The sequence below is a fragment of the Astyanax mexicanus genome, chromosome 23 (assembly GCF_023375975.1).
Source record: "Astyanax mexicanus isolate ESR-SI-001 chromosome 23, AstMex3_surface, whole genome shotgun sequence".
In the NCBI taxonomy this organism is placed as follows: Eukaryota; Metazoa; Chordata; class Actinopteri; order Characiformes; family Acestrorhamphidae; genus Astyanax; species Astyanax mexicanus.
Genome location: NC_064430.1, coordinates 1,461,120 through 1,475,733, shown reverse-complemented (window position 1 = coordinate 1,475,733; position 14,614 = coordinate 1,461,120). Strand labels below are relative to the sequence as shown.

General features: G+C 34.9%; 1 protein-coding gene across 2 annotated transcripts; it reads left to right on the top strand.

Annotated features, from left to right (window-relative positions):
* Window positions 1-1,186: 1,186 nt before the first annotated feature.
* Window positions 1,187-13,116, top strand: LOC103041946 (proline-rich protein 5-like). Of its 2 annotated transcripts, none has more exons than XM_022665243.2 (9): window positions 1,187-1,264; window positions 5,945-6,107; window positions 6,700-6,780; window positions 7,601-7,649; window positions 7,860-7,917; window positions 8,009-8,100; window positions 9,348-9,488; window positions 11,014-11,113; window positions 11,979-13,116. In XM_022665243.2, the coding sequence occupies exons 2-9, from the start codon at window positions 5,989-5,991 to the stop codon at window positions 12,257-12,259; spliced, it is 921 nt and encodes a 306-aa protein (XP_022520964.2). In that variant the 5' UTR covers window positions 1,187-1,264; window positions 5,945-5,988; the 3' UTR covers window positions 12,260-13,116. The 2 variants fall into 2 exon arrangements, with proteins under 2 accessions (XP_022520964.2, XP_022520962.2); XM_022665241.2 differs by lacking the exon at window positions 1,187-1,264 and adding an exon at window positions 1,876-1,891.
* Window positions 13,117-14,614: the final 1,498 nt, after the last annotated feature.

Below are 14,614 nucleotides of genomic sequence, written 5' to 3'. Positions count from 1 at the left end.
TATAATATTTTAATTTACTGAGACACAGATTTTTGGCTTTTATCATTGGCTGTAAGCCATAATTAATCATTAACAATAAAATAAATAAATAAACGTTTAAAATAGATCACTCTGTGTTTAATACATCTATATAATATATGAGTTTCATATTTTAGAATTTTGAATTACTGAACTAAAGTAACTTTTCAGTAATATATATATATATATATATATATATATATATTTATTTTAAATGCACTAGCACAGTAACAGTCAAAGGTTTGGACACACCTCTTCTCATTCAGTGTTTTTATTTTTATTTCTTTCTTTAATTTATTTTCTACATTGTAGATTAATATTAAAGACATAAAAACGATTAAGGGACACATATAGAATTATACTTTATTATATTACTTTTTTGTTTTTGTGTTCCTGTTTAGCTTTAAAATATCAATATTACATTTTTACAATGTAAAAAATCTTAAATAAAAAAAAAAACTAAAAACACTGAATGAGAGAGAAGAGGTGTGTCCAAAAACTTTTGACCACTACTGTTTATATAGTTTTGTTAGTTTTTTTGTTGTTGTTGTTTAGTTTAGGATTCTTTTGTAATAACTGCATTTATATTTATTTATCTTTTTAGTTTATTTCCCTTTTTTTTTTTTTTTTTTTTACATATTTTTTGTGTCCAGATTGCGTTTTTTTGTGTTTTGATCGTTTCTCTTTATTATCTGGTAGATTATTGGTGGATTATTAAAGATGATAAATAATTACAGATAAGAATCTGGTTTGTTTCATTTCTCTCTGTGTTTAATGTGAGACGAGACGAGCCTGAAACTCACACTTCCTCTTCCTCACTTCCTGTTTAGCCTGGTGGCGTAATTCTCTATAAATGAGTGAAGAAATGAATCTGAATTATGATCTGAGTCCTGCAGGTTCAGGACCCCGGCTGCAGTGTTGTATAGCGGGTTGGCCCGGATCCGGGTGATTAATACTGATTACTGATTATCAGGCAACGAGCAGCACCCGGTCCTCTACTCTAATAAATCAGTAACTGGGGAAGTGAGAAAAAACAGCATTAAAAAGAGAGAGAGAGAGAGAGAGACGGGTCAGCAAGAGAGAGAGACGGGTCAGCACTCAGCCTGAGAAACGCTTACACTTACACTCTATCACTCTATCACACTATCTGTCTCTAAACTTTATATTTAATATATTAAATATATTAAATATAATTAAATAAACCATTATACCAAGAAATTGAGGGCCTGAGACTGTGACTGATTAGGTAAGTCTTCTGCTTTTGTTTAAAAAAAATCCTAAATCCTAATATTAAAAAAAAAAAATAATAATCAAATCTTTAGTTTAAATAATCATGCATTATTTATATTAACTATATATGTTTTAAAACTCAGGTTATAAAGGCATGGTGTTCCCCTTGTAAAAGGGAAGTATACTTATATTATGTTAAATTAGGTACAAAATAATATTAAAAGTATATTTTCTATTTAATATACTTTATAAAAATGCGCATTAAATATACTTTCTCTTTAACATTTCCATATACATGTATTTCGAAGCAGTATATTTTAAATACATATGTATTGGCGTTAAATGCTGCTTAAAGTGAACTTTAGAGTAGTGTATTTTTTCCAGTAGCATTAATGTGTTCACAATATGTGCATCAGTGTGCAAAGTAGTACATTTACAATATACTTTAAGTGTATTAGCAATATATAAAAAACAATAACACAAACTTAAATCTACTTACGTTTGCAGATGTTATATGAAAAAGCACTCAAAAACATAACCTATTGTTTTTTTGTTGTATTTAATATATACAATATGCTATAAACCAATATACCATTATATAAATATACCAAGAAAATGAGGGCCTGAGACTGTGACTGATTAGGTAAGTCTTCTGCTTTTGTTCAAATATATCCTAATATAAAAATAACCCACCAAATCTTTACTAAGTTTAAATGATCATGCATTATTTATATGAACTATATATGTTTAAAACTTGTGTTATAAAGGCATGGTGTTCCCCTTGTAAAAGGGAAGTATACTTATGTTATGTTAAATTAGGTACAAAATAATATTAAAAATATATTTTCAATTTAATAAAATGTATGAAAATACACAATAAATATACTTTCTCTGTATTCCCATAAAATGTATTTCTAAGCAGTGTATTTTAAATATGTATAGTGTCATTAAATGCTGCTTAAAGTGAACTTTAGTGTAGTGTATTTTTCTCCAGTAGCATTAAGGTGTACACAATATGTGCACCAATACGCAAAGTAATACATTTATTATTGTTAAATGTATATGTATTATTTATTATTTGTTGCTTTGTGTAGTTAGTGGTGTTTGTTAGCTCTGCTGTGTTGCTGTACTAATAACTACCTCACTATATGGGCTGAGATTTGCACTCTGGAGAGTGGTATCCAGTTACTTAATGTTAAAAGTGTTTATTTATGTTTTTCCTCCACACGGTGCAATGGTTTTACACATTCTACACATCCAGGAGTTTGAGAGAGAAATGACAAAAAGAATTATGAGCTGAGGAGAGGAGTTAAACATTGGCTGGAGTTTATGCCATCTGAATTTCAACCCTGTAGTTTTATCCAGGGGGTAATCGAAAACCACAAACCCCACGGGCTACGTCCCAATTGCATACTACACACTAATACTATACAGATTAATGTGGTTAATATACAGTGTTTGTTGGTTTGTGCGGTTAGTGGTGTTTGTTAGCTCTGCTTTGTTGCTGTGCTAATAGCTACTCACTATATGGGCTGAAAGATGAACTCTGGAGAGGGGTATCTGGTTAGTTAGTGTTAAAAGAGTTTTTTTTTTCCTCCACAAGGTGCGATAGTCTTACACATTCTACACATCTGAGTTTGAGAGAGAAATGACAAAAAGAAATATGTATAGTGTCATTAAATGCTGCTTAAAGTGAACTTTAGTGTAGTGTATTTTTCTCCAGTAGCATTAAGGTGTACACAATATGTGCACCAATACGCAAAGTAATACATTTACAATATACTTCAAGTGTATTAAAATTATGTTTAAAAACACACACTTAATCTACTTAAATCTTAAAGTTTGCAGAAGATCTACAATAAAAGCCCTCAAAAGCAATACCTATCATTTTTTGTTGAATTTAAATGTAGTTTAATCACAATTGAAATATAAGTTGTTATAAGTTGTTTCAAAATAGTACATTTAGTATGTATTTAAGTATGTATTAATTTTATGCTAAAAGTATGTACTTTTTAGTGTTAAGGAAACTTAAATGCTCTTTTCTTTTACAAAGGTCTTATCAATATTCAATTGATTTTATTCTCTGTTAAGTTTATTTTCTAAATGGATTTTACACTTTTTGACTTTTGCGTAATGTAAATCTGGCTGTTGTTCTTTACGTTGCATTAAACTTTAAAGTTTCCTGGTAAATGAACCAATAGAAATGCTCCAAAATCTCTAGTATAATTATGTTAAAAACATACAAAAGTAAGAGATAAAAACATTCTTGTATTTCTAACTTTTTACTTTTATCAGAAAATGTATATTTGTCCCATTTTTGGCAGCTAATAAGGGAATGTCTGATACCTTTCACCATTACAACATTTAAAAAATTAAAGCCTCAGTCTGTAAGTTTGGGGGATTTGGAGCCCTCTCTGGTGAAAATGTGTAATTGCACTCATATGTGGAAGAGTACTTTTAATACTAATAATGTTAATGTTGTAAATTCTGTGTTTTTAGGTAAATTTTTTGTTCTTTTTGTTTATTTATTAACATAAAGTATTTACATACAAAACTCAGGAATACTATTGCTTTAAATTTAAAATAAAAATATTTGAAATTGCTGTATGTCAAAAGTTTGTACAGTGAAAACAGAGGAAACTCATACTCTTCCATTCCTGGGGTGGTCCTGATAAGTGCCAGTTCCATCATTATAATGTGTTTGATGGTCTTTGCGGTGACTGCACTTGAAGATACTTTAAAATTTCTTGAAATTCTTTCTTTAAGTATTTTTTATCTTTATTTAGTTGAGTAGTTTTTTGCTTCTCATAATCTGGATTCGAACATGACTCAAATATTCACTATTCACTGTATACCTGTAACTCTACCTCTTCACTACTTTACTTTAACTGATGCTCTCAAACTTTACATTAAGAGACAAGAAATTCAAGTAATTAACTCTTGATGAGTTCAGCACAGCTGTTAACTGAAAGCCTGAATTGAAAATGCAGAAGAGATGCTTTGAAGAATGTAAAATATAAAACATATTCTGTTTTTTTTTTACGTTTTTTTTTTTTTTAATAATTCCATAAGTTTTTCTTTATAGTTTGGATCTACAATTTTAAAATAATGAAAAAAAAACACTTTATAACTTTATGTTTAATTATAATTACTGAATATAAATGACTGTTAGTTTACTCAGCAGCTGCACTGTTTACTGGATCACCTTGAGATGCCCCGATCTTCTGCTGAAACTCACTCAGTTCTGAGTGCTGCTTTTAATTCAGTTAATCAGTAAACACTCAAAACACACACACACACACACACACACACACTAAACACCGTGGGTAACAGGAAGCTGGTGGTTGAGAGGAAGCTGATAAAGGTCAACATGCTCACCTGTCCACTTTCACAAGCTCTCCAACGTTCCCACCAAATCTCTCAAATACCACAAACCTCACGGGCTGCGTCCCAATTACATACTACACACTAATACTATGAGGTACTTATACTATACTTTATCTACACATTAATCTGTTTATATCCAGCTGCTGCTGTGCTTTTGGTGGCAGATTAATGTGGTTAATATACAGTGTTTGTTGGTTTGTGTAGTTAGTGGTGTTTGTTAGCTCTGCTGTGTTGCTGTACTAATAACTACCTCACTATATGGGCTGAGATTTGCACTCTGGAGAGTGGTATCCAGTTACTTAATGTTAAAAGTGTTTATTTATGTTTTTCCTCCACAAGGTGCAATGGTTTTACACATTCTACACATCCAGGAGTTTGAGAGAGAAATGACAAAAAGAATTATGAGCTGAGGAGAGGAGTTAAACATTGGCTGGAGTTTATGCCATCTGAATTTCAACCCTGTAGTTTTATCCAGGGGGTAATCGAAAACCACAAACCCCACGGGCTACGTCCCAATTGCATACTACACACTAATACTATACAGATTAATGTGGTTAATATACAGTGTTTGTTGGTTTGTGCGGTTAGTGGTGTTTGTTAGCTCTGCTTTGTTGCTGTGCTAATAGCTACTCACTATATGGGCTGAAAGATGAACTCTGGAGAGGGGTATCTGGTTAGTTAGTGTTAAAAGAGTTTTTTTTTTCCTCCACAAGGTGCGATAGTCTTACACATTCTACACATCTGAGTTTGAGAGAGAAATGACAAAGAGAATTATGAGCTGAGGAGAGGAGTTTAACATTGGCTGGAGTTTATGCCATCTGAATTTCAACCCTGTAGTTTTATCCAGGGGGTAATCGAAATACCACAAACCCCACGGGCTGCGTCTCAATTACATACTACACACTAATACTGTGAGGTACTTATACTATACTTTATCTATACATTAATCTGCATCTATCCAGCTGCTTCCACTGTGCTTTTGGTGGCAGGATACTGTGGTTAATATACAGTGTTTGTTGGTCTGTGTGGTTATTGGTGTTTCTTAGCTCTGCTTTGTTGCTTTACTAATAACTACTCACTGTATGGACTGAGAGATGCACTCTGGAGAGTGGTATCCAGTTACTTAATGTTAAAAGTGTTTATTTATGTTTTTATTTATGGTTTTACACATTCTACACATCCAGGAGTTGAATGAAAACTTCAGCTTATTTCCATTACTGATCCTGGTATATATTATAATTCTGCACCAAAATAATATGATAAAATAGAATTTTGTTGAAAATGTTTCTAATTCTGTACTTATTTACAGGTTCCCTGGTTCTGATTCTGTATTAGTTCTTACCTGGACTGAAGATGATGAGCTCGGGTCATAAGCGAGTCCACAGCCTGGGCTCCGTGCCCGTACCCACCATTTCTCAGCTGCAGGTCGGGTACAGCGGGCAGCAGGACTATACTGCCAATGATATGAACAGGTAGGTGAAGACCAACTGGAATCATAAAGAATTGTACCTACCTATATACCTATATACAGTATACAGCTCCACATAAAAAACAATGAGTTTCTTTGATTTTACCAAATTGAAAACCAAACTGAACTGCTTGGATTTCTGCACCAGGAGTAAAGCAGCATAAAGTTATCCAAAAGCAGTGTGTAAGACTGGTGGAGGAGAACATGATGCCAAGATGCATGAAAAAAAACTGTGATTAAAAACCACCAGGATTATTCCACCAAATATTGATTATTTCTGAACTCTTAAAACTTTATGAATATGAACTTGTTTTCTTTGCATTATTTGAGGTCTGAAAGTTCTGCATCTTTTTTGTTATTTCAGTCATTTCTCATTTTCTGTAAATAAATGCTCTAAATGAGAATATTTTTATTTGGAATTTGGGAGAAATGTTGTCTGTAGTTTATAGAATAAAACAACAATGTTCATTTTACTCAAACATAAACCTATAAATAGAAAAACCAGAGAAACTGATTCAGAAACTGATATACTATATATATATATATATTTATTTATAGGAGAGTGTGTTGCTAACAACCTCTATATATTCTTTCAGTATCTACTCTGCAGTCATCAAGGTGTTTCGAGGGGAGGGGCTGCAGATGAATGAACTCTACTCACTAAATGAAAGGATCAGGTATCTCACACTAAACCAGATACATCAAACCATTCTTATACCATTTTTCACACCTGACTTTAGACTTGATAATAAAACACAGTGGATCAACACCAGCAGATGACAGACATGACTCTCCAAACAAACCATCACTGATCATCAGTAAATTTTACATTTTATTTAAAGGAAATCAACGGATCAGAGTCTGGAGGAAGAGTGGAGAGACACACAGTCCAAACTGCTCAAGGTCTAGTGTGAAGTTTCCACCAATCAGTGATGGTTTGTTTGGAGAGTCATGTCTGTCATCTGCTGCTGTTGATCCACTGTGTTTTATTATCTAAAGTCTAAAGTCAGTGCAGTTTTGTTTTCCCACAAAATCTTACAGCACTTCATATCTTACAGCTTCCCTCTGCTGAAAACAACTTTTATAGAGATGCAGATTTCATTTTCCAGCAGGACTTGGCACACTGCCCACACTGCATACCAAAAGTACCGACTGGTCTTACAGTATATAATATTGTAATTTTCTGATACACTGATTTTTGGGTTTTCACTGGCAGTAATCCATAATAATCATCAACAATAAAAAGAATAAACACTTAGAATAGATCACTCTGTGTGTTTAATACATCTATATAATATATGAGTTTCATATTTGGAACTGAATTACTGAAATAAAGTATCATTTTTGTCAATGATATTCAATTATTCTTTTGAGATGCAATAGTTTATGCCATAAAAACAATGGCTCCAACATGACTCACGATTAGAACAAGCAAGTAGTTCCAAAAACTGATGCACATTCACTCACATGCTTATTTTTATCCCGTTTTCTCCACAGATGGCTTCTAAAAACAGAAATGGGTTCCTTCATCAAAGAGTATTTCCAGGTATTCTCCTCCTTCAGCTCCTGGCGCCAGAACTGCCGTCCTAAAAACACACCAAAAACACACCAGATCTCTATTTCCATACCAGAGTGTGTGTTTTTCCAGCAGTGTATCACTTCTACACACAGTGTCGTAACTTACTCTTTAACACGTTTTAGGAAGCCTGTTTTTAGTTGAGTTAATTTTTAGACGTATTTGTTTTGCTGTTTTTAGAATCAGCTGTTGAATAAAGGCCTGGGGTTCATACTGGAGGATCTGCAGCAGCACCACAGTAAGACCAAAAAAAAACCTGACTGATTCACTGAGGATAACTGTATTGATTATAGATTGATTATATATTTATATATTTTATTTCTCCTCAGGGGAAAGTCGTCTGTTTGTCTTGGCTGAGGTCTGGCTGCTGTTTTTCTCTGAGATTCTGCCCTCGCTACAGGCTATATTCTACCCCCTGCAGGTAATCCAACAAAATAGTGTATTATAAATTATAATAAAAGCCTCTTTACAGAAAATGTTTTATATTTTACATTCTTTAAAGTAGCTCCTCTTGTTTAGATGATCAGTTTTGAACATCTCTGCTGGATTTTCTCAGTCAGTTTTATGAGGTACAGTCACCTGGAATTCAGGCTTTCAGTTAACAGCTGTGCTGAACTCATCAAGAGTTAATTACTTGAATTTCTCGTCTCTTAATAAAGTGTTTGAGAGCATCAGTTAAAGTAAAGTAGTGAAGAGGTAGAGTTACAGGTATACAGTGAATAGTGAATATTTGAGTAATGTTCGAATCCAGATTATGAGAAGCAACAACTACTCAACTAAATAAAGAAATAAATACGAAAAAGAAAAAAAGTCAATTCAGTCAACCTGAAAAGAAGAATATCAAGAACTTTGAAAGTGTCCTCAACTGCAGTCACATCATTGAATATGTGGATAAAAATAAACTAGAAAACAAAATGCAGTTGTTATAATATCTGCATTTTTTTGCACACCCCAACAAAAAAGAGAGCACCTAAAAATGATGAGTTTCTTTGATTTTACCAAATTATAATCCTCTGGAATATAATCAAGAGGAAGATGGATGATCACAAACCATCAAACCACCAAACTGAACTGCTTGAATTTTTACACCAGGAGTAAAGCAGCATAAAGTTATCCAAAAGCAGTGTGTAAGACTGGTGGAGGAGGAGAACATGATGCCAAGATGCATGAAAAAACTGTGATTAAAAACCAGGGTTATTCCACCAAATATTGATTTCTGAACTCTTAAAACGTTTTTAATCTATTTATAATATATATTTTTTTGCATAATTTGAGGTCTGAAAGCTCTGCATCTTTTTTGTTATTTCAGTCATTTCTCATTTTCTGTAAATAAATGCTCTAAATGAGAATATTTTTATTTGGAATTTGGGAGAAATGTTGTCTGTAGTTTATAGAATAAAACAACAATGTTCATTTTACTCAAACATAAACCTATAAATAGCAAAATCAGAGAGACTGATTCAGAACCTGAAGTGATCTCTTTTTTTTTACAGAGCTGTAGATGCACTAATCTCGTAAATACAATATGTAAGACATGACTTGAAGGTAGTCAGCTTAAATTTTGAAATTAGAGCATGCAGTTCACAGTGCTCACTAAACACTGTAAGTTATTTTCATGTAGTGAGCTTTTAAACTAGTGTACTCAATCATCTCTGCGTTTTATCTCAGGGTCAGGAGCTGACGGTGAGGCAGATGGCTCTGCTGGCCTTCAGGGATCTGGTCCTAATGCAGCTTCCTCTGGAGGAACTGCTGCCCAACAACTCATCACTCCTTCCCTCAGCCATCACACAGATGCTGCTAATCCTACAGGTGAGAACATCTCCTGCAGGAACACTGAATAAACAGCTCTGTTAAAATTGAAGAGAGCACTTCAGTTTCTGAATCAGTTTCTCTGATTTTGCTATTTATAGGTTTATGTTTGATTAAAATGAACATTGTTGTTTTATTCTATAAACTAAAGACAACATTTCTCCCAAATTCCAAATAAAAATATTCTCATTTAGAGCATTTATTTACAGAAAATGAGAAATGGCTGAAATAATAAAAAAATAAGAGCTTTCGGACCTCAAATAATGCAAAGAAAACAAAAAGTTCATATTCATAAAGTTTTAAGAGTTCAGAAATAATCAATATTTAGTGGAATAACCCTGGTTGGTTTTTAATCACAGTTTTAATTCATGCATCTCTGCATCATGTTCTCCTCCACCAGTCTTACACACTGCTTTTGGATAACTTTATGCTGCTTTACTCCTGGTGTAAAAATTCAAGCAGTTCAGTTTGGTGGTTTGATGGTTTGTGATCATCCATCTTCCTCTTGATTATATTCCAGAGGTTTTTAATTTGGTAAAATCAAATTCTGTGGCTGGTAACTCTGATGAACTTATCCTGTACAACAGAGGAAACTCTTGTTCTTCCTTTACTGGAGCGGCCCAGATGAGTGCCAGTTTCATCATCATAACGTTTTTGATGGTCTTAACAGTGAACGCATTTAAGGATACTTTCAAAGTTCTTCAAATGTTTTGGATTGACTGACCTTCATTTCTTAAAGTATTTTTTCTTTACTTAGTTTTAATTATTACTGTAGTATTTAGTCTGGTAAATGTTAAAACATTGGAAAGATACATATATTTAAAATAACGGCAAAGTTTTTCTACTTCATTCATATACTGCCATCACACCACAGGACATTTCGCATGTTTGCCTTACAATAAAAAAACAAAACAAGATAAAGAACATCCTCCATCTAATAGTAAAAACGTACATAAAACATTATACTTTGTGTTACTAAAGCTCTATCCAGACGGGATTAGTTTCTCAGGGGGTTCTGGGATAATTTTTTCTTTTATGGGGGTTTTTATCCTCTATGATTTTATTCCCGTCCAGAACGATCGTGTACTTGTTTTTTTTTTTCTCAGACGTCCTGTGATAAATAAATTACAGGCTGAATTATCTACTGTTTTTCTCATCCGGTAATTTTAGCCCCGTCCGGACGCACATCTCTGAGTTTCGTCTCCTCCCTTTAATAAAATAGCTATTTGTCCACTGCCGCGCACCGTAATTACTGTACACTTTGGGCGCCACGGTTTCCACGGAGATCCACATTAAAAACACAACAGCGAGTGGAAATGGAGGAGCTACTGAACTCTGCGATGCCACGTGACCAGTCCAGATGAGTAGATCACTGAGTAGAAAACCAATCCTATCTGGATAGAGCTTTAGACATGCTTTTTGGAGGAAAACACATCCTAGTTACTATATTTTACTAGATTACGGTAAAATCAGGTGTCATATTCTCCAGGTACGTACGTATTTTGTTGCGTTTGCTTGTGTTCAGGGCGTCCATGAACCCCGGGGTCCCTCAGAGGAATACTGTCGGCTGGAGAAGATGCTGGAGACGGTGGTCTCTCCTTACCTGTGGAACTGCAAACATCAAAGTAATACACTATACCTGTGTACACATATACAGAAGTGCCAGTTTATTAGAAACACCTACATTGTCTCAACATTCTCAACCATTGTTTCTCATACAAAACCTGCCATTAGCTGTGTTCCAAAGGCACAGCCCAGGTCATTCTTCTGTAGAGCTTAGCATCTTGGCTATGGGCTTTGTCCACTATTCTACTGCTGCTGGGTTAGAACAGCATTAGCTTATGGGCTATCTTTCAACATCGTTGCTGTAAAGTTAGCTTGCCAAATACAGACCTCATCCAACATCACTACCATGCAGCTAGCAGCAAGCGTCCCAAGTCTCCCGGAAGTTGCAGAAGTCTATCGTATATCAATAACAGCTCCCTGATGCCCGATTAAGTCAGATAAAATCTTTTTAACCAATTGCATGTGAGAAAGAGAGGGAAAGGAAGTGTGCATATTCATGAAGCGCATGCAAAACAGACAGGGTTCTCATTGGCCTGTTCTTTGCAAAGAGTCTGTGAGTCAGCCAATCAGTTTTTAGAGTTTTTAGTGTGGGCGGGCAGTGTTTTTTTCCCCCCTTCTGGACAGGATGCATTCAGGAGCATCATGGCTCCCATCAAAACTCACTTCACCTCTGACTACTCTAAAGTATATCCTAAACTAAATGGCTAAATGATTGCAACCAGCATGTCGAGGTGAGTTAATCTGACAATTTTGGATGTCTGACTTGACTAATATTGCAGATGTTTCTGATAATATGAAACGTCTGCGTTAGATAATATTCTAATAAACGGTTAACTCGTGAAAAGTCGTGCACATTTCAGAATCAGAAATCTCTACCATCAGTCAGTAGGCTTGGTACCAGTATCTTCTCTCCCACTCTTCCAGGTTCTGCAGAAGAAACCCGAGACTCCAGTCTCCTGATCCGTCCTGAGATCCGGATCACCCAGCACACCTCAGAGAGCTCTCTACTCTCACCTTTACAGGAGCAGGAAGGAGAGGCTCACCCGGATAGAGGTGCAGGATTATGGCGCCACACTGTGGCTAAAGGCTTATCCACCATCTCCAACAGATCCAAGCTTCTCTCCATTACTGACGGGATGCAGACGTTCGAGGAAATCAAAGAACACCACAGCAGAGACAATTATCTGGAGAGTCAAAGCTGTTAACACTTTGCACAAGGTCACCGTAACGCTCATCGCTATCTTACAGCAAAAGAGCTTCTGAATATATCTACACTGATGGGCGTGGTGTTCTGGAAATGAGGTGTGTTCAGGTACATTTCTGGAGTTTTATCTTGTTTATCTTGGTGTTGGAAAACACAGGAGCTCCACTGACTGAATACAACCTAGACAGATGCCAACATTCATTCAGACGTTCATCTCTATCTCGGCACAGCAGTGCACAAGCCCAACTTTTACATCAACAATAAACAGAATAGTAAATAAAATAACATTGCTGTTATTTCATCAGGCTGGACAGTGCACTGCTTATGCACAAAATTAACCACACCTATAATTAAGAAAATTAAACATAAACATGTCTTTTGCACGTTTCAAGATGTGCAAGGTGTACTTTTCCTGTTGTTACGATAGCAAAGACACAGTGCACAGCTGCACAGTGCTCTGCTTACTCCCAAAATTAACCACACCCATAATTAAGGGAATTAGTATGCCTTTTGCGAATTTCGAGCTAAACAAGGTGTACTTTTCCCGTCGTTATGATAGCAAAGACACACTAACATGCTCTAAATCAGGCTGCACAGTGCACTGCTTACGCACAAAATTACCAACCTCTAAAAAAAGAAAATTAGACATAAACATGTCTTTTGCACGTTTCAAGATGTGTAAGTGTACTTTTCCCGTCGTTATGATAGCAAAGACACACGAACAACAACACGCCCTAAGTCAAGCTGCACGGTGCACAGTACGCAACTCACCTATAGATCACTAAAATAGGACCCTCTGAGTCTGAGGACTTTCACAACACTCAAAGATTTTTGATTTTTTTACAACATACATTATTTATTCACAATTTCTAACACATTCTGACAGCATCAAAAAAAGACACATTTTCCAAAGGAAAGTAACGTTTTATAAAATCATTGTTTTGAGCATTTATTTTTCATATTTTAAAATAGTAATTGGTTTCATATACACAGCATAAAATTAAAAATCTGATGTAAAATGTAAAACGAGTCAGTACCATGTGTGAATAAGAGCTGATGAATTGAATGTCAGATATAATATCTGTCATGTGAATATTTAAGGATTTCTGTCTGTAGAAGTTCATGAAGCTCGAAATCTGAAAATACCTTTATCCTCAGTATGAAATGTAGTAAATGTTTATTTTTAATTTAAAATACTAAAATAAGTTTTAGTACAAAAAGAAGAGGTTTGCCTTTTTTTAGCTGGTGAGTTCCTTTAGCTGGAGAGTTGGGTCTGCCACGCTTTACTCGATTTTATCTTTTTTAATTTAATTTTATTTTGTTCTTATTCTCCTTTGGTAAGTAAATACTTCTGGCAATACACTGTATCTGTATATAATTCCCTGACCTGCTGATGGTACATTATTTAAGGGGCAGTGTTTAGAGATTAATTTGGGATTAACCTGCTTTGATTTCTTCCTTTTTCATGGTGTGTTGATAATGTCGCTCTTTTATTTTTTGCTCATATAAGCATTTTTGTCTCTGTGTGGATGGAAATACTGCCAAAACAAGTAAATGGAAAATTCTGAATATTAAAAATATCTGGATTAGGCGTGTGCCATATCGTAATCTGTTATATTAACAGCATACACGTTTGCAATGTTGCCAGATTGGGTGGTTTCAGGTTAAAAGTAGAGTTGTGTTTAAAATTAATTAGAGGAAATGCTGTGCTTCGACTGTGTTAAGACTTTAGAAATGTAACACATCACAGTTTGATAGCTAGTTTGATAGCTAACCTTGCAGATACAGAGCTTTTAGTCCTGCTGATGGAAAGGGTACTCATCAGTGGTGTAGTTTGATAGCTAACCTTGCAGATACAGATTTATTTTAGTCCTGCTGATGGAAAGGGTACTCATCAGTGGTGTATATTGATAGCTAACCTTGCAGATACAGAGCTTCTAGTCCTGCTGATGAAAAGGGTACTCATCAGTGTTGTAGTCTGATATCTAGATTTGAAACACGTTTTACCCAGTGAATTGGTTTTATCTGAATCCCACTGTAACAATCTGGCAACCCTGGTGGCTCGCTGTCTCTCCGTTTGTTCGGCTGCCTGTTGCTTAGTAACGAGACTCGCAATGCATTCTGGGACACAGTCAACTTGCATTGTAAGCAGCGATGTTTACTATGAATCATGATGCATTGTGGGAGTTTATAGTGCCCTCAAAATCACGTTTCAATTCCAATCACGATTCGGACAAAAATGGCCGACGTCCTCAATAGTGCCCTTAATAGTAAATAAGGAGACATATTGGTCACAGCCCCTGAAATATTGTACCATATCACACACCCCTAATTATTATTGTTTTTACTGTTTTTA

Coding starts and splice junctions, on each gene's coding strand:
- LOC103041946 (XM_022665243.2), top strand. CDS start 5,989: ATGATGAGCTCGGGTCATAAGCGAGTCCACAGCCTGGGCTCCGTGCCC. Junction 6,108..6,699: donor ACTGCCAATGATATGAACAG/GTAGGTGAAGAC, acceptor ATATTCTTTCAG/TATCTACTCTGCAGTCATCA. Junction 7,650..7,859: donor TCATCAAAGAGTATTTCCAG/GTATTCTCCTCC, acceptor TGCTGTTTTTAG/AATCAGCTGTTGAATAAAGG.